General features: G+C 55.3%; 3 protein-coding genes across 3 annotated transcripts; 1 reads left to right on the forward strand and 2 right to left on the reverse strand.

Moving 5' to 3' along the window:
* Positions 1-3982: 3982 nt before the first annotated feature.
* LOC112615321 (cancer/testis antigen 2-like) lies at positions 3983-4963 on the forward strand (the record flags this gene model as incomplete). Its single annotated transcript, XM_025371869.1, has 2 exons — positions 3983-4232; positions 4806-4963. Coding segments are annotated over exons 1-2 (408 nt in total), but the record flags the coding sequence as incomplete, so codon positions are not given.
* Positions 4964-4965: 2 nt separating this feature from the next.
* Positions 4966-5991, reverse strand: LOC112616099 (cancer/testis antigen 2-like; the record flags this gene model as incomplete). Its single annotated transcript, XM_025373052.1, has 2 exons — positions 5742-5991; positions 4966-5168 (listed from the first exon to the last, which is right to left on the reverse strand). Coding segments are annotated over exons 1-2 (453 nt in total), but the record flags the coding sequence as incomplete, so codon positions are not given.
* A 6533-nt stretch (positions 5992-12524) lies between these two features.
* Positions 12525-13463, reverse strand: LOC112615112 (olfactory receptor 10Q1-like). Its single transcript, XM_025371816.1, has one exon. It carries the CDS (start codon positions 13461-13463, stop codon positions 12525-12527), a length of 939 nt encoding a protein of 312 aa, XP_025227601.1.
* Positions 13464-19902: the final 6439 nt, after the last annotated feature.

The raw sequence follows: 19902 nt of genomic DNA on the forward strand, positions 1-19902 counted from the left end.
GAGAGCCAGGCGACATCGGCCCCGTGGTGTCTAGCGTGGGCCCCAAGGCTTGGTGACTTCAGGGACTTCATCATCACGGCACCGTCCGCCTCATTGCGTCAAGAAAAGGTGCCAATTAGAACAAGTTTCAGAGGAAAAATACGGCCTCCAGTGAATTGAACAGGCTAATTTAAACTTTGGCAAACTGGCTCACTCCGGAGCTCATTAGAAATTTTCCTCAACAGCAAGTAATGAATAACTTTCTTAATCACTTTCTGCTTATAAATGTAATACATGTTCACTGTAAAAGAAGAGGAAATGTGGGCAAGTTTGGAAGAGAAAATAAAAAACCAACCATTATCTCGCCGCCAAGGATAACGACAATGAAAATGTGGTGTATTTCTGGATAAATGAGCTGATTCTTGTCTAGTGCCTACGACAGTGGTTTGGGACGTGGTAACCACCCAACAAATGTTACTGGTTATCATTATTGTCATTGCTAGTAGGCTTAGAACAGTCTTTTCCAATGCTATCCCTCCCCCAGCCCCCCACCCCCGACAGACCCCGGTGTGTGATGTTCCCCTCCCTGTGTCCGTGTGTTCTCATTGTTCAACTCCCACTTATGAGTGAGAACACGCAGTGTTTGGTTTTCTGTTCCTGTGTTAGTTTGCCGAGAATGATGGTTTCCAGCTTCATCCACGTCTCTGCAAACGACACGAACTCATTCTTTTTCATGGCTGCATATGTGCCGCATTTTTAAAATCCGGTCTAACATTGATGGGCATTTGGGTTGGTTCCAAGTCTTTGCTATTGTGAACAGTACTGCAATAAACATACGTGTGCATGTGTTTTTATAGTAGAGTGATTCATAATCCTTTGGGTATATACCCAGTAATGGAATTGCTGGGTCAACGAGTTGATGGGTGCAGCAAACCAGCATGGCACTTGTATACCTATGTAACAAACCTGCACATCGCACACATGTACCCCAGAACTTAAGGTATAATAATGGAAAAACGAAAGAAAGAAAGAAAGAGAGAGAGAGAAAGAAAGAAAGAAAAAGAAAGAAAGAAAGAAAGAAAAAGAAAGAAAGAAAGAAAGAAAGAAAAGAAAAGAAGGAAGAAAGAAAGTCTTTTCCATTCCAACAATCAAATAAAGTTCATCTAAATTTTCTTCCAATGTTTTCACTTTTATTGTGTCTATATTAGGTCAATACATTCTAAACTCTTCAGATACTATAGCAATATTTCTCTATATAGCATTCCCTCTCCCCCGTGCTTCTACTGAGATACGTATCGGCAGCCTGAGAAGTCGGTGTTCCTTTGTCCACACCCATCGCTGTGCATCCGTTTCATTTCATTCTCTCCACAGTCAGCCGCGCCTCAGAGTTGTCCTTCAAAGGGTGAGAGACTAAGACAGTTATCCAGTGACTCTTGGCCGCATCAGTGGGGGGCTGTGTCCAAGGGTACAAATTCCCCCGAGCTTCCAGGCCCACCCTGTGCAGGGCATAGGAAAAAAAGGAGATGTGTCGGGAGCTGCAGGAGGGGCGCTGGCACAGGGCACAGAGGTGCCCATCCCAGCAGCTGAGAGTCAGAAGGCACGTGCAGGGGGCCCAGAGGCTCAGCAGGATCTGAAATGTGAGAAGATGTCTATAAACACAGAGGTGCAGGAGGACGCCGGAGATGACAGTCACTGGAGGGGCTCTGAGACGTGCATAGAAAACAGGACAGAGCTTGGTAGCAGCACTCATTTGTCGCCCTGCCACACACAGCCTGTGTTTTCTCCTTGACGGCCCCATCTCAGTAGGACCCAATAATGCCAACGCCTGGAGATCCCCCTGGACAATGGTCTCTGAACTCCACATCTGGTCCTCCCCTACACCTGGGGCTTGGACCTGCTAAGGAGCTCTTTCCAGCTTTCTAGACACCTGTGGAATCCCTTCACCCATCCTTCCCCGCCAGTGTGGCTGCTCTCCAGCCCACTCTCATCCTGCTCTCCCGCCAAGTGCCTCGGCTCCAGGGGGACGAGGCTTTCCCTGGGCTGCTGCCTTCCCTGCTCCCTTCCCAGTCCCCAGAAGGGTGCCGGCTGCAGAGGCCTCCAGAGCAGAGCCTTGCTCACCGCATCAGCTCCAGCTGGAGGAGGTTCCCCCTACCTCCTGTACCCCAACCCCTTCTTAAAGCAGCAGAGGCGGAAGCCGGAGCCTGCTTTGGAAAATGGCATGCTTTTATTGCTGTGTCTGCATTGACTTTTTAGCGCTCTAAGACTGTCCCCGCAGTCCTGCCGCCCTCTGCCAGCCCCAGCCGTCCAGCCTCTGTTTCCGTGTTGGGGAAGCCTTTCTCAGGGTCACTCAGCTGTCTCAGGACTGGATGTGGCACAGACATACGTAGGTAAAAGCTGCTACACGGAAGACTGGAGGTGTGGGAAGTGCATTCGCTTTAAGCCTAGAGGTGGGAGCCGTGTCCGGGGTCCTTTCCTGGGGGTGTGCATGTTACCAAAATACCAAGGGTTTGGTCTAGGTCCTGCTGCTGGCCGCACAGAAAGCCAAAGACTGAGACGAAGACAATTACCAGGGAAGACAGCTTTAATTGGGTGCTGCAGCCGGGGGATGGGAGTTAAGTCTCAAATCCAGCTCCCTGACTAAAACTAAGGGTTTATATAGCAGGGAAGAAATGCACCAATGTGTAGGAAAACAGGAACTCGGGAGGGCCCAGAAAGCAATCCTGATGAATGAGGGGGTCCAGCATCTCATTGCCTGGATGTGATCTGGTGAGTTTCGGTTCTTTGATACTTTGAGAGGCCCCAAGGTCATTTCCTGAGGAAGGAATTCAGATAAAACAACTGTAAGGTTCAAGCTTGAAGACCAGAAGGGTCAGTTTCTATGTTTATCAAAAAGAACAGCCTACGGGACGATTGGATCGGTTTCATGCCCAGCCCAGGGTGCAGGATGTGGGAAGCCTGAGTTGGCCTGGTGAGCAGCCCAGACACCCGGGATGGAGGAGTGCAGCCTCTCCTCCCACAGACTTGTGAACAGGGTGTGGAGACAGACACCCAGCTCCTAGGACCATGCCACCCCCACCCCTGCCTACCTCTCGCAGCACCTTTCCTGTGGATCTGACGCCCTTCCAGACACAGAAGTAGGCCAGCACCCGGCAGGCCAGCAGACCACAGGGTCACCTCCCAGCTGAGGGCCCTCCGCACCTCCGACGCCGCCAGGGGAGCAAGGGAAGGAGGGAGAGAGGGAGATCCCATGAGGTCTGTGCTGGGAGACAAGGGAACTATGGGGTCCCCTCAAGGAGTCCTGGCTCCCTTCCCTCCCCCAGCTCTGGTCTCGCTGGTGCCTCCCATCCACATGGGCTGGACCTGGGGCCAGGGAGCCCCTGGGCGATTGGGGGCCCGACCTGGGGCCAGGGAGCCCCTGGGTGACGGGAGGCCACCCCCGAACCACCCGACCTGCAGCTCCAGCTCCCCCACCTGGCTGGGCGACCAGGACAGGGACCGAAGCTGCTGAACCCAGTTAGAGGCCTGGCCCCGGGGTCTGTCCTGGGCACTCCCCCAAGGACAGGCAGGGCAGGCAGAGTCTGGAACGATGGCCGCACAGCCCTGGCCCCATGTTCCCAGGCCCGCCTTGCTCCTCGGTGTGAGGGAGACCAGGGGGACGGGACAGGCTGGGCCCCGCCGTGCCTGACTCCCTGCAGGGCTCCCGGGACAAGGGCCCGGCGGACAGCCGGCTGCTCAGGGGTGAGGGGTCCAGGCTGGCATCGTGGCCACCTTCCGGCCCGGGCTCTCTTGGGGTGGGGCGGGCGGGGAGAACCAGTCACGTGCTCCAGGGCTCGCCCAGGGTCTCTCAGGGCCGGAAGTAGGACCCCTGTGCGCAGGCGCCCTGAGGATCCCAGGCTGCCAGTCGCACGCACGCCAGGGGGCGGGACTTCCTGCAGCCTCACTGCCTCCGCGTCCTCGTGGGCCCTGACTTTGTCTCTGAGCACACCACAGAGGCCCAGGAGCCATGCGGGCCGCAGGCCAGGGCACAGGGGGTGCGGCGGGCGATGCTGATGGCCCAGGAGGCCCTGGCGTTCCTGGCGGCCCAGGAGAGGCGGGTGCTGCGGGCGACGGAGGTCCCCAGGGTGCAGGGGCAGCAAGGGCCTCGGGGCCGGGAGGAGGCGCCCCACGGGTGCCGCGTGGCAGTGCTGCTTCTGCACAGAATGGAAGCTGCCAGTGCGGGGCCAGGGGGGCGGAAAGACGCCTGGTTCAGTTGTATCCTGTTGGGGACAACAGGGTCAAGAGGTGGGGGGCAGGGCCAGGAGGTGGGGGAGGGCAGGGCCAGGTGCAGGAGGTAGGGTTTGGGAGATGGGGGTAAGGGGCCGGGTGGGGGGGGAGTGGGGGCTGGGAGTTGGAGGTGGGGGTGTGTGGCTCGGAGGAAGGGAGCAGGTGGGGGATGGGAGGTGGAGCGTGTGCACGGTAGGTGCTGGGCGATGGGGTGACGGGCAAAGCGCCAGGAGGTAGGGGGTCTTGGGTATGAGAAAGGATCAGGAGTTGGGGGGAAGCGTGCAAGGTGGGAGCCGGTGGCTGGGGTGTCGGCTGGATGGGGCTGGGGGGGTTCAAGTGATGGGGGGACGGCTGATGCGGCAGGGGTCATGGTGGGGAGGGCCTTGGAAGGGCACACAGGAGTCAGCTTGGGGTACAACAGAGGAAAGTGGGGAATCAAGACAGCTGGGTGGGGTTGCTTCAGGACCTGGGCCAGTGCGTGGGAAGACAGCCTGTGGGGATGAGATGGGCACCGGCCAAGTCCTAGGCATAGTCCAAGCTCCTTAACCGGGTCCCCACCGGGAACATCACGATGCCTTTCTCATCGCCCATGGAAGCGGAGCTGGTCCGCAGGGTCCTGTCCCCGGATGCCACACCGCTCCCCCGACCAGGGGCGGTTCTGAAGGACTTCACCGTGTCCGGCAACCTACTGTTTATGTCGGTTCGGGACCAGGACNCCGGGGAGGCGGATCCCAGCCCCCAACCCACCACCATCGTCCGCCCAGTCCCTTCCCTGTCCTGGTCCCGAACCGACATAAACAGTAGGTTGCCGGACACGGTGAAGTCCTTCAGAACCGCCCCTGGTCGGGGGAGCGGTGTGGCATCCGGGGACAGGACCCTGCGGACCAGCTCCGCTTCCATGGGCGATGAGAAAGGCATCGTGATGTTCCCGGTGGGGACCCGGTTAAGGAGCTTGGACTATGCCTAGGACTTGGCCGGTGCCCATCTCATCCCCACAGGCTGTCTTCCCACGCACTGGCCCAGGTCCTGAAGCAACCCCACCAAGCTGTCTTGATTCCCCACTTTCCTCTGTTGTACCCCAAGCTGACTCCTGTGTGCCCTTCCAAGGCCCTCCCCACCATGACCCCTGCCGCATCAGCCGTCCCCCCATCACTTGAACCCCCCCAGCCCCATCCAGCCGACACCCCAGCCACCGGCTCCCACCTTGCACGCTTCCCCCCAACTCCTGATCCTTTCTCATACCCAAGACCCCCTACCTCCTGGCGCTTTGCCCGTCACCCCATCGCCCAGCACCTCCCGTGCACACGCTCCACCTCCCATCCCCCACCTGCTCCCTTCCTCCGAGCCACACACCCCCACCTCCAACTCCCAGCCCCCACTCCCCCCCCACCCGGCCCCTTACCCCCATCTCCCAAACCCTACCTCCTGCACCTGGCCCTGCCCTCCCCCACCTCCTGGCCCTGCCCCCCACCTCTTGACCCTGTTGTCCCCAACAGGATACAACTGAACCAGGCGTCTTTCCGCCCCCCTGGCCCCGCACTGGCAGCTTCCATTCTGTGCAGAAGCAGCACTGCCACGCGGCACCCGTGGGGCGCCTCCTCCCGGCCCCGAGGCCCTTGCTGCCCCTGCACCCTGGGGACCTCCGTCGCCCGCAGCACCCGCCTCTCCTGGGCCGCCAGGAACGCCAGGGCCTCCTGGGCCATCAGCATCGCCCGCCGCACCCCCTGTGCCCTGGCCTGCGGCCCGCATGGCTCCTGGGCCTCTGTGGTGTGCTACAAAGTCAGGGCCCACGAGGACGCGGAGGCAGTGAGGCTGCAGGAAGTCCCGCCCCCTGGCGTGCGTGCGACTGGCAGCCTGGGATCCTCAGGGCGCCTGCGCACAGGGGTCCTACTTCCGGCCCTGAGAGACCCTGGGCGAGCCCTGGAGCACGTGACTGGTTCTCCCCGCCCGCCCCCCCCCAAGAGAGCCCGGGCCGGAAGGTGGCCACGATGCCAGCCTGGACCCCTCACCCCTGAGCAGCCGGCTGTCCGCCGGGCCCTTGTCCCGGGAGCCCTGCAGGGAGTCAGGCACGGCGGGGCCCAGCCTGTCCCGTCCCCCTGGTCTCCCTCACACCGAGGAGCAAGGCGGGCCTGGGAACATGGGGCCAGGGCTGTGCGGCCATCGTTCCAGACTCTGCCTGCCCTGCCTGTCCTTGGGGGAGTGCCCAGGACAGACCCCGGGGCCAGGCCTCTAACTGGGTTCAGCAGCTTCGGTCCCTGTCCTGGTCGCCCAGCCAGGTGGGGGAGCTGGAGCTGCAGGTCGGGTGGTTCGGGGGTGGCCTCCCGTCACCCAGGGGCTCCCTGGCCCCAGGTCGGGCCCCCAATCGCCCAGGGGCTCCCTGGCCCCAGGTCCAGCCCATGTGGATGGGAGGCACCAGCGAGACCAGAGCTGGGGGAGGGAAGGGAGCCAGGACTCCTTGAGGGGACCCCATAGTTCCCTTGTCTCCCAGCACAGACCTCATGGGATCTCCCTCTCCCCCTCCTTCCCTTGCTCCCCTGGCGGCGTCGGAGGTGCGGAGGGCCCTCAGCTGGGAGGTGACCCTGTGGTCTGCTGGCCTGCCGGGTGCTGGCCTACTTCTGTGTCTGGAAGGGCGTCAGATCCACAGGAAAGGTGCTGCGAGAGGTAGGCAGGGGTGGGGGTGGCATGGTCCTAGGAGCTGGGTGTCTGTCTCCACACCCTGTTCACAAGTCTGTGGGAGGAGAGGCTGCACTCCTCCATCCCGGGTGTCTGGGCTGCTCACCAGGCCAACTCAGGCTTCCCACATCCTGCACCCTGGGCTGGGCATGAAACCGATCCAATCGTCCCGTAGGCTGTTCTTTTTGATAAACATAGAAACTGACCCTTCTGGTCTTCAAGCTTGAACCTTACAGTTGTTTTATCTGAATTCCTTCCTCAGGAAATGACCTTGGGGCCTCTCAAAGTATCAAAGAACCGAAACTCACCAGATCACATCCAGGCAATGAGATGCTGGACCCCCTCATTCATCAGGATTGCTTTCTGGGCCCTCCCGAGTTCCTGTTTTCCTACACATTGGTGCATTTCTTCCCTGCTATATAAACCCTTAGTTTTAGTCAGGGAGCTGGATTTGAGACTTAACTCCCATCCCCCGGCTGCAGCACCCAATTAAAGCTGTCTTCCCTGGTAATTGTCTTCGTCTCAGTCTTTGGCTTTCTGTGCGGCCAGCAGCAGGACCTAGACCAAACCCTTGGTATTTTGGTAACATGCACACCCCCAGGAAAGGACCCCGGACACGGCTCCCACCTCTAGGCTTAAAGCGAATGCACTTCCCACACCTCCAGTCTTCCGTGTAGCAGCTTTTACCTACGTATGTCTGTGCCACATCCAGTCCTGAGACAGCTGAGTGACCCTGAGAAAGGCTTCCCCAACACGGAAACAGAGGCTGGACGGCTGGGGCTGGCAGAGGGCGGCAGGACTGCGGGGACAGTCTTAGAGCGCTAAAAAGTCAATGCAGACACAGCAATAAAAGCATGCCATTTTCCAAAGCAGGCTCCGGCTTCCGCCTCTGCTGCTTTAAGAAGGGGTTGGGGTACAGGAGGTAGGGGGAACCTCCTCCAGCTGGAGCTGATGCGGTGAGCAAGGCTCTGCTCTGGAGGCCTCTGCAGCCGGCACCCTTCTGGGGACTGGGAAGGGAGCAGGGAAGGCAGCAGCCCAGGGAAAGCCTCGTCCCCCTGGAGCCGAGGCACTTGGCGGGAGAGCAGGATGAGAGTGGGCTGGAGAGCAGCCACACTGGCGGGGAAGGATGGGTGAAGGGATTCCACAGGTGTCTAGAAAGCTGGAAAGAGCTCCTTAGCAGGTCCAAGCCCCAGGTGTAGGGGAGGACCAGATGTGGAGTTCAGAGACCATTGTCCAGGGGGATCTCCAGGCGTTGGCATTATTGGGTCCTACTGAGATGGGGCCGTCAAGGAGAAAACACAGGCTGTGTGTGGCAGGGCGACAAATGAGTGCTGCTACCAAGCTCTGTCCTGTTTTCTATGCACGTCTCAGAGCCCCTCCAGTGACTGTCATCTCCGGCGTCCTCCTGCACCTCTGTGTTTATAGACATCTTCTCACATTTCAGATCCTGCTGAGCCTCTGGGCCCCCTGCACGTGCCTTCTGACTCTCAGCTGCTGGGATGGGCACCTCTGTGCCCTGTGCCAGCGCCCCTCCTGCAGCTCCCGACACATCTCCTTTTTTTCCTATGCCCTGCACAGGGTGGGCCTGGAAGCTCGGGGGAATTTGTACCCTTGGACACAGCCCCCCACTGATGCGGCCAAGAGTCACTGGATAACTGTCTTAGTCTCTCACCCTTTGAAGGACAACTCTGAGGCGCGGCTGACTGTGGAGAGAATGAAATGAAACGGATGCACAGCGATGGGTGTGGACAAAGGAACACCGACTTCTCAGGCTGCCGATACGTATCTCAGTAGAAGCACGGGGGAGAGGGAATGCTATATAGAGAAATATTGCTATAGTATCTGAAGAGTTTAGAATGTATTGACCTAATATAGACACAATAAAAGTGAAAACATTGGAAGAAAATTTAGATGAACTTTATTTGATTGTTGGAATGGAAAAGACTTTCTTTCTTCCTTCTTTTCTTTTCTTTCTTTCTTTCTTTCTTTCTTTCTTTCTTTTTCTTTCTTTCTTTCTTTTTCTTTCTTTCTTTCTCTCTCTCTCTTTCTTTCTTTCTTTCGTTTTTCCATTATTATACCTTAAGTTCTGGGGTACATGTGTGCGATGTGCAGGTTTGTTACATAGGTATACAAGTGCCATGCTGGTTTGCTGCACCCATCAACTCGTTGACCCAGCAATTCCATTACTGGGTATATACCCAAAGGATTATGAATCACTCTACTATAAAAACACATGCACACGTATGTTTATTGCAGTACTGTTCACAATAGCAAAGACTTGGAACCAACCCAAATGCCCATCAATGTTAGACCGGATTTTAAAAATGCGGCACATATGCAGCCATGAAAAAGAATGAGTTCGTGTCGTTTGCAGAGACGTGGATGAAGCTGGAAACCATCATTCTCGGCAAACTAACACAGGAACAGAAAACCAAACACTGCGTGTTCTCACTCATAAGTGGGAGTTGAACAATGAGAACACACGGACACAGGGAGGGGAACATCACACACCGGGGTCTGTCGGGGGTGGGGGGCTGGGGGAGGGATAGCATTGGAAAAGACTGTTCTAAGCCTACTAGCAATGACAATAATGATAACCAGTAACATTTGTTGGGTGGTTACCACGTCCCAAACCACTGTCGTAGGCACTAGACAAGAATCAGCTCATTTATCCAGAAATACACCACATTTTCATTGTCGTTATCCTTGGCGGCGAGATAATGGTTGGTTTTTTATTTTCTCTTCCAAACTTGCCCACATTTCCTCTTCTTTTACAGTGAACATGTATTACATTTATAAGCAGAAAGTGATTAAGAAAGTTATTCATTACTTGCTGTTGAGGAAAATTTCTAATGAGCTCCGGAGTGAGCCAGTTTGCCAAAGTTTAAATTAGCCTGTTCAATTCACTGGAGGCCGTATTTTTCCTCTGAAACTTGTTCTAATTGGCACCTTTTCTTGACGCAATGAGGCGGACGGTGCCGTGATGATGAAGTCCCTGAAGTCACCAAGCCTTGGGGCCCACGCTAGACACCACGGGGCCGATGTCGCCTGGCTCTCCCGGTTGTCTCTGTGGCTTTCAGCCACTTCCAAAAAACCATTGTTTCCAAATTCCATACACGCAGTTCATCCTACCTTGAAAGTTATTCCTCCAGAGGGCTGTTGATAGTTTGCTTCATCAGCATTTTGTCACTACCACACAATGAGATTTTCTTTTTCTTCCACACCTTGGGGGCACTCATGAAGAACACATGTGTGCTTAAACACAAAACGTACCAGGGCCCATAAGAGCCCCTCCTCTCCAGAGGGCTGGTCCTGGTCCACACACGCTGGCAGTGATAGCCTTTGTGTTTCCGAATCAGAGAAGACTTGCTCGGAATGGATGAAATGTATTTGAAATCACATTTGGCATCATCTGGAATGGCGAAGCTTCAGAGGTGACAGGGCCAGGATGTCTATATTCAGAGAGGGCTATCGAATTAAAGTTAAGCAGGGGTCTCTTTGCTTGAATTCCGGAGTTTCAAACCAGTACAGTCATGTGAGCTTGGATGGCCTGTAGGTACTTCCAACCCAACCTGACCCCAGCCGACCTCACTGCCTGTCCCCCGACTCCCGGAATGGCTTCCCTCTGCTTCGTTCTCTGTCTTGGCGACACGTGTTTCCATGGCCCCGCACTCCGTCATCTCACCTTCCGTCTAATCAGTTTCCTTCAATGTGTCGTCTCCACCCTCCCCAGGCCAGGTCGGCATCATCTCTCACCTATATGATGAGAACAATCTCCCCCGCTCTACACAGATTCCCAGCCCCTTTCCCAGGAATTTGGCCTGAGTGGGGCGGTCTAAGTGGGGATGGTGTAGGCTGGCCTCATGTGGACCAGGGGGAGGGCCCAGCCATACCTACCAGGGCTGGTGAGAGCGGCTTGTTTCACCCTGTGGGGGTCATTGCGGGCTCTTGTGTCGGACTCAGGATGGGGGTCTGTTGGGAAGCCCCGGCTGGCCTAGTCCCCTGGCCTTGAGCCTTTGGTCTTCTCTGAGCGCCCACCCGCCATCACTTGAGGACAGTGAAAGGCAGCTGTGTTGACCCTTTGAGCAGCATGTGGCCGTTCCTAGGTTTGGTGGTAGGGGTGAGTGACCCTTTCCTGTGCAGGAATGGCGAGTACCCATTGTATGACAGTGATTTGTCTTAGTGCCTAATAGCCCAGCCTACTTTGTGAGCTCCATAAAGGCAGGAAGCTTGTCTGGAGCTTTTCTGTATCCCCAGTGCCAAACCCTGTACTGGGGAGACAGGAGGTACTCTCTCATTCTTTCTTTCAAGAAATATTTCCTGGCCGGGTGTGCTGGCTCACACCCGTTATCCCAGCACTTTGGGAGGTCAAAGTGGGAGGATCACTTGAGTCCAGGAATTGGACACAAGCCTGGGCAACATAGTGAGATTCCCCCCGTCCCCTCAAAAAAAAAAAAACAAACAAACAAAAAAACACACACACACAAAAGATTAATATTAATATTATCCAGGAGCAGTTGCACACACCTGTAGTACCAGCTGCTCTGGAGGCTGAGGTGGTAGGATCATTTGAGCCTGGGAGGTTGAGGCTGCAGTGAGCTGTGATCACATCACTGCCCCCCAGCCTGGGCTACAGAGTGAGATCCTGTCTCTAAAAGAAACAAAGAAGTGTGTCTTCCCTGCTAAGTGTTATGGTCGAGGGAAACTCAGAGATCCAACCACTTGGCCAGCCTGTGGAGTGAGAGTGGGGCCAGCAAACACATTCTTGAGATCATTACACCTGACCTTTGTCCCCGAGTCACAGAGGCCTCAGCCCGGCAGGATATGAAAAGTTTCTGTTTCATTAGCAACTGGGATCTGAAGCCATTCCTGTGCCAAAACTTGGGGGGCTCACCGTTCAGTTCCGTTACCGCTTATGGCGCATCTATTATGTGCCAGGGGCTGGGGTGGCAGAGACCTCGAAACTGGTTCTCCCCTTCGAGGAGTCTCCAGCTCAGCCGGGGAGACAGACCACCCATGGGGCTTCTGGGAACAAGTGGCCCTTTCACCGACATTGGTAGGATGAGGAGGGGTCAGCTGCACTGGGAGCAGAAGTGGGGCCGAGCCTGACACGCCCTTGGAGCTGCTGCCTCGGATTACACTCTCGTGTCTCAAGCGATCATGATGTCGTTTTCTGGTGACGCAGGGATTCTGTTTCCAGGCTGGCTCTGCCTTTCCATCCAAGCCTTCCCTAGTTTGGATCTGGGAACTCCTTGTGTTTCTAGCCCTGCTGGTTGTTTGGTCACAGAAGCAGCTGGCTTAATGTTTCATTTGGGCCATCTGAGGCCCTTCTGCCTGTCAGTGTCCACGTCTCTGCCATTGCTGTGGGTGCTGGATGGAACTGTCCACCCCAGACTTGCTGCATCTCAGCAAACCTTCGCATCCCTTCCGTCTGTCTGGCCACAGCAAAGGGGGCAGTGAGTCTCAGGTGCACTCAGAACCACGGAGAAGCCCTCAAAGGGAGGGGTGGGGCCGCCAGGTGCATCCGGAGACAGCTGGGTTCTGGAAAGGGAGCCAGGCCGTTCTCAGAGGGCTCTGCCTTCCCCTTCAACTCGCATGGGGCTGCTGCTTCATGGACTGTGACTGTGCAGAAGTCTCCCAAGGGCACCCTTGACTTCCTTGTTCCTGAGACTGTAGATCATAGGATAGAGCATGGGGGTGACATTGGTGTAGATTAAGGACACAATTTTGTCCTGGTCGGGGGCGTAGCAGGACTTGGGGCAAATGTAGATGAAGACTGCACAGCCATAGTGAGGAAGCGAGACCAACAGGTGCCCAGCGCAGGTGGAGAAGGCCTTGCTCCTGCCCGCGGCCGAGCGGATTCTGAGGACGGCCGCGATAATGAATCCGTAGGAGAGCAGGATCAGCAGGAAGGGGATCAAGAGGATGAGCGTGCAGACGAGGAAGACAGCAATCTCATTGGCTCGAGTGTCCGAGCAGGCCAGGAAGAGCACGGCGGGGATGTCACAGAAGAAATGATTGATCTCGTGGGACTGACAAAAGGGCAGGAGGAATATCAGCGTGGTCAATGTGAGGGAGAGCGCAAAGCTGCCAATGCACGCCAGAGCCAGCATCTGCAGGCAGAGGGTCCTGGTGATGAGGAGTGTGTAGTGAAGGGGCTTGCAGATGGCCACAAAGCGGTCGTAGGCCATCACGGCCAGGAGGAAGCACTCTGCCCCGCCCAGGGCAACGAAGAAGTGCATTTGCAGGGCACAGCCCAGAAAGGGCATCCGCTGGTTCCTGGACAGGAAATTGGCCAGCATGTTGGGGACAATAACCAATGTATAGCAAATCTCAACGGTGGACAGGTTTCGGAGGAAGAAATACATGGGGGTCTGCAGGCAGGAGTCAATGAGGGTGAGGAGCACAATAGTTGTGTGCCCCGCCAGGGTGACAAGATGCATGATTAGAAACAGTCCAAAAAAGAAGATTTGCAGTTCCGCCAGGTCCCCGAAGCCCAAGATAACAAACTCAGAGCTTAAGGTGTGGTTTTTCTGCAATCGGTTCATCCTACAGGCTGCCTTGTAGAACTGGGTTACAGGGTTTCGGTTTTGTTTTTGTTTTGTTTTTCCAGCAATTCTCCAAGTCATGAGAAACCCTGAAGCCCTTTCCAGGAATGGGAGTGCAGCCAGCTCTCGCAGCCCTCCAACCCTCTTTTCCAGGCTTAGCCCTGGGTTTCACTCCACCAGCTTTTCGAATTCTGCCCTCTGTTCACTGAAAATGAAGAACTGCTTATGGGATGCCACATCAGTTCACCTGTTGAATTATTATCAAAATGAACCCAGATGAGCAAATTCGAAACACGAAGTTGTTTTTCCCAGATGCTAAAGACAATCTTTCTGTCAGCGCTGTTCTATGGTTTCAAGACTTTTCTGGGGCGGGGGCAGGGGGCTGAGCTCGAGGTACTAAATAGGTTTAGACACAGTCACCAGGCTGTAGGGAATTGCTGTAGGGTGTGGACACTCCTGGCTTTGTGCGTCAGCCACTTTGTCCTTCCCCGACTACCACCTCCAAACTCCCAGGGTTCCAGCAGCCGACTGTGAGCAGGACGCTAGAGCACAGGACGCTAGAGCGCAGGACACTAGAGCGGAAGGGGCCCAACCCACCTCGGATCTGCTGCCTCTCTGGCATCCCCAGTCGATTGGGTGATTTATCTCTGAGCCCTGTAATTCTTTGTTTACTTCTCTGTCTACTGCAACAGCCTATGAGCTCCATGACGGCAGGCACAGTGTGTTAATGCGGCCTCTCAAACCACGGCTGGCACAGATTAGGAGTGTCAATAAATGTTTGTTGGCTGGCCTGAAGGTGGCTGATGGTTGTAATCCCAGCACTTTGGGAGGCTGAGGCAGAAGGATTGTTTGAGGCCATGAGTTCGAGAGCAGCCTGCACAACAGAGTGAGACCCCATCTCTACCAAAAAAAAAATTGTTTTAAGTTAGCCGGGCATGGTGGCATGCGCCTGTGGTCCCAGCTACTGAGGAGGCTGAGGCAGGAGGATCATTTGAGCCCAGGGGGTGGAGGCTGCAGTGAGCTATGGTCGTACCACTGTACTACAGCCTGGGTGACAGAGCCAGACCCCATCTCTCAATAAATAAATAAATAAATAATATAAAAGAATAAGTGTTTGTTGAATGAATGTCTGTTTCTCATTTCTGCATTTTCTACAGTTAGTGTGGGGTCAGGCATAGAGTGAGAAGAGCAGAGGGCAAAGGGCGAGCCAGGTCGCCGAGTGGGAGCGACGGGGACAGAGTTAGGAGAGAGTCAGGGAGGGAATGGTCTCAGGACAACAGGGGCTCAAGCAGCCGGTGTGGGACCACACCCTTGGCTGGTCTGTTTCCCTGGAGTCTATCGGGGAGGCGTTTGTTTCCTCCTTCCCTTGGCAGGACCTGGCGTTTCGCCTGCCATTTCTCCCCGTGCGTCCCTCCATCCCAGCAATCTTAAAAGATTCTCGAGATTCAGCAAAGTAAGAATCAAGGAGAGTCCAGTGCCAGTGGAGCTGTCAACTACAGGAGCCATTTCTACTGGGACCACTGAGGCGCAAAGTGGGTTCAGCAAAAGCCGAAAACCCATTTTAATCGTGGTTTTGCTCAGCATAGGTGGTGACTGTGATTCCAGCTTTCCAGCCGCTTTCGCATTGCACTGAGGATTACTCGGTTGTTTCACTCACCTGAAGGGCACCTGGAGTCTTTGAGCCGGACAGGTCCCCAGAGGGCCACGTGCCCACTCCTCGCCTTAGAGCACAGGGTCAGGAAACCTTCTTCCCTGGATGACCCACCTCCTGCTCCTGCCCCCGCCCCTGGCTTCTGCCCCAGGTCCCCTGTCCGGACGGAGCCCAGCCCAGCTCGGGCTTCCCCTCTGGCATCTCCTCTCGCTATGGTCACAGGAGCCCAGGCTGGAAGGACGGGCAGAGGGCAGGGTGACCGGCCTCCCTCCAGACAGGGGTTCCCTCCAGAGAGGGCCCAGCCCCCTCCTGCGACCCAGCCCAGCCTCCCGCAGTCCCTCCATGGTCCCTGGCCGGCCCTCCCTGCGGGTAGGCGAGAACCTGCTTTCTGGGTTCATGTCTGTCTTCCTTGGACTCGTGCCCTTGCCTGTAGCTTTGCCACATCAAATCACGTCCACTCTTTTCTCCCATGACAGCGCTGCAGAGACGTGGGGCGTGCTTTGTTTCCTTTGGGCCCTTAACCTTGAAAACACTGAAAGACACAAAAAGGAAGGTAAAAGTCACACGTCGTGCAAACACTTGAAAAGTAAGACGTGAAAGTCAGAGTGAAGGTTCCTGCTTCTTCCGTCTTTCCCCACTCTCCAGAGAGAACCATTCTTAGCTGCCAGGGACATTTTCTTCCATGCTTGGTGCCATGCACGCAAACACGCACTCACACACTCGCACACACACGCACACACGGGTTCCCACACACGCACGCACACACACATACACACATGTGCATGTGCACAAACACCCCACTCACCCACTGCAAACATTCAATGGGATCATAGTCTACAAACTTCCCACCCTTATTGTAGTGATTTAATTTGTCACTTAACGAAATGTCTGGGAACGGTTTTCAGTCAGCACTTACTGGCTGACTTCATTCTTTGTAGCTGCTGCATTCCACAGTATGAATGCGCTCTAATTTAACTAATTGTAGACTAATATTAATAACAGAAAGTAATAACACACATAAGCAAAAATAAAATCTAACTAAAATAAATCATAATTTCATCAGACTTTGAGTACCTTGCTGTTGAAGTGGCTTCTGGCGTTTATTTTTTACCACAGCCCATGGCACCGAGTGCATCCTGGCATAGAGCATGGCATACCTGGCTTTTCTCACTCCCCTGAGCACTCCTGGAGAGGAGGCCTGGGGTGACCTGGGAGGGGCAGAAATCCGGAGAGCAGCCCTGTCTGGGAGACTCTTCCGTTGAGAACCGTCTGCTATCAGTGAGAATAGTCCATCCTCGGGTGAACAGTGGCGGGGCCCAGTGGCTTCCTGGAGCTCAGACGGTGGCTTTCCAGCCTGTCTGGACCACAGGGAGCAGCCCTCAGAAGGATTTGCTGGCAGCTCTTAGAAAGGGAGTGTCCTGGCCGGGCGCGGTGGCTCAAGCCTGTAATCCCAGCACTTTGGGAGGCCGAGACGGGCGGATCACGAGGTCAGGAGATCGAGACCATCCTGGCTAACACGGTGAAACCCCGTCTCTATTAAGAAATACAAAAAACTAGCCGGGCGCGGTAGCGGGCGTCTGTAGTCCCAGCTACTCGGGAGGCTGAGGCCGGAGAATGGCGGGAACCCGGGAGGCGGAGCTTGCAGTGAGCTGAGATCCGGCCACTGCACTCCAGCCCGGGCGACAGAGCGAGACTCCGTCTCAAAAAAAAAAAAAAAAAAAAAAAAAAAAAGAAAGGGAGTGTCCTTCGAGGAGTCGCCAAGGTCTGCAACTTGCCTTAAATAGCGGCGAAGGCGGGACTCGGGAAGTCCCAGGATAGGCCAGGAAGGCGCTGGCCAGCCACCGTACTGGGACTCACCCACTGAGGGGAGTGACTTCCCCAGGTCACTCAGTTCCTCAGGTTCCCAGTGGAACCCAAATCCCGACCACTTGTGTCTTATGTGCCAACCCTAGAAATGGCATAGGTCTGGGCAATGTTGCTTCAGTCAGATCTGCTGAAAAGACAGCCCCCGCTGTGCAATTACCAGCGTGTGAATGGACCTCAGGCTGACTCCAGAGGCCAGAAATGCAGAGGGTTGGCTTGGGTGGAATCCCGTGCCCACGCGTTGCTAGAGAGACGCATAAAGTGGGCAACGGGGCTTGAGATTGGTGGCCTTTGAGACACTGCTCCCCCGCCCCCCCCCATACACACGCACACACACAAACTGCACTGGGATTCTGTGCTTCTCTGTAATAACTCGGAGGGGACATTCTTCGGGCTCTCACGGCCTCCACATTTAATCTGCAAAACCACAGTCATCAAAGTGAGTGAGTCATCTTCATGGAGTGAGGTGGGGAATCAGAGTCAGAGAACCCGAGAATGCTACCACTCAGCTGACCTAACCTTCCACCTAACCCCATCATCACCCCAGGTGAGTGTAGCCACATCCCAATGACTCCTAACTGGGGTGCAGCCCAACGTCCAGCCCGCACCACGGTCACCCTCTCAGTAGAGCAGGACCGAGGTCACCGCTGCCCAGCCCAGTCAGGGTGCTCCATTTTCCCCTGCCTGCCAGCCACAGCCACTCTAGGCTGCCAACCCCGCGTCTGCCACCACTGCCCTTTCCAGGTATACCAGTGCACAGGCCACTGCCACTGCCACGCCTCGGAAGCTTCCAGTCCCTGGAGGGCCAGCTCGGCTTCTTACTGGAAACGACAAAACAGGAAACAGGACCCCCAAACAGCCCTGTCTGAGCTTAGAATCACACACTCTCCCCCTCGAACCACTCCAGTAGCTTCTGCCTCTGCCTCCACCCCCAAAGGGGCTCCCAACATCGCACGGTGGCACGTTTCCAGCCCCTCCACCTTGCTCTTCCCCCTTCCTCCTCTCGGGCACCCGTCTCATCTCAGCCACAGTTGCTGAAACAGAGCTCTTCTGCTTATAATGGAGGCTCAGGCCATGGAAACCCTATTGTTCTCAGCACCCAGGGAACAGGCTTTGGGAGGTGCCCTACGAGGGATCTTGCCTTGCAAGTGGGAAGCATGCGGGACTGTTCCGGAGTTGCCGAGACTTCCTGAACTGAGCCGGCCAACAGCAGAAACCCAAGGACACTGTGAGAGACAGCTGGCCCAGAGGCCCAGGTGGCATTGACCTGTGCACTGGTATACCTGGAAAGGGCAGTGGTGGTGGACGTGGGGTTGGCAGTCTAGAGTGGCTGCGGCCGGCAGGCAGGGAATGACGGAGCGCCCTGAGAGTGCCTGCTCAGGGAGACCTTGGGGCACCTTCGGCAGGCAGCTTTCCGGCCAGGATTGCCTCGGCATAGGGCCCTGAGGGAGGGGTGGAAAGGGAAGAAGATTCCAATAGAAACTGAACATTTTGAAAGAAAGGCACTGCAAATGACCCCTCAGTAACTGTGGCTGTTACCTTTGCAAATTTCTAGACATCCTAAAGCAGCAATAGCTCAGGTACCACAGCTCTGAAAATTACCCAGACTTTCTGCACCTCCCTCAACTTAGATATCAGTTAGAGATCACCAATTCTGATAGGGTTTGGGACGACGTGGGACTGAGTTCTGGGAACATAATTCTACTGGGATGGGACACTGGCTTGTCTTCTACATTTGGTGGCTGTAAGGCTGGGGCTAGATATTCCTGTGCATCCTATGAACTCTTTAAAGGGGAAAGTGACAGTGAGTTGGCATTTAAATAACCCAACTGCCGAGGCACTGAATAAACAGCACCCATTCCTGTGGATGGCGGTTTAGACTGCAGACCTCTGGGCCCACAAGCCATCGAGAGCATCTAGCTGAGTGGGAGCAGAGAGGAGGTTGGAGAGAGTGATTGGGGACTTCAGTTTCTTCCAACATTAGCTCACAAGATCAAAAGACTTTGGGGGGCGGGGGCCGGGGGGGGGGGGGCAGGGCTTTTCTCTAATGCCTTTGAGCTTCAGCTTGCCGGGAGATTTAATTTTTATTTCATCTTCTTTTTTTGAGAAAGGGTCTGGCTCTGTCAGCCAGGCCGGAGTGCACTGGCACGATCACAGCTCACTGCTGCTTCGACCTCCCAGGCTCCAGCGATCCTCCCACCTCAGCCTCCCAAGTAGCTGGGACTACAGGTGAACGCCCAGCTTGTTGGGAGAAAAGCTGAGTGTTGGGAGAGAAGCTGAGGCAGGGCTTCCATGTCTGACATAATGTAAAAGTCTTGGAACATGTCCGGGGTCCAGGGTCTAAAACCCCTTGTGGCCTTTGGAACACCAAGCTCTGTGCTAAAGGGTGGAAGGCTACCCTCACGCACCATAATCTAAGCCCAGGGCGTGGCTTGGATAGAATCCAGGGCTCATGGCTCTGGAATGTGTCTAGACTTGCTGGCTCCTTGCTCCTTGCTCTCCCAGAATCAATTGTATCTTGAGTTAAAAGAATCTGCTCTCCATTCTCTCAAGTAGCAGAGCATATGCTAAACCATCACAGCTGTAAATCACGTGCTTAATGCAGCAACGCTCCCTTTCAACCCCACATTCTCACCACCTGTTTCTTTGTTTGATCACCAATAAATTGTCTGGGCTTCCAGAGCTCAGGGTCTTCGCAGCCTCCATACACTCGTGATGGCCCCCTGGACCCACTTTCTCTCTCAAACTGTCTTTTCTCATTCCTTTGACTCTGCCAGACTTCGTCACCCCCACGACCTGGTGTTGAGTTCGATCACCCCAACACCGGCTAATTTATTTTTATTTTTATTTTTTGTAGAGACGGGGTCTCCCTATGTTGCCCAGGCTGACCAGGAGAATTTTGAACTTTATTGTCTCTGCAGGTAA

Source organism: Theropithecus gelada, chromosome X (assembly GCF_003255815.1).
Source record: "Theropithecus gelada isolate Dixy chromosome X, Tgel_1.0, whole genome shotgun sequence".
NCBI lineage: Eukaryota > Metazoa > Chordata > Mammalia > Primates > Cercopithecidae > Theropithecus > Theropithecus gelada.

Bases quoted from the DNA above. Each gene is read 5' to 3' on its own strand.
- LOC112615112 (XM_025371816.1), bottom strand. From the start codon at position 13,463: ATGAACCGATTGCAGAAAAACCACACCTTAAGCTCTGAGTTTGTTATC.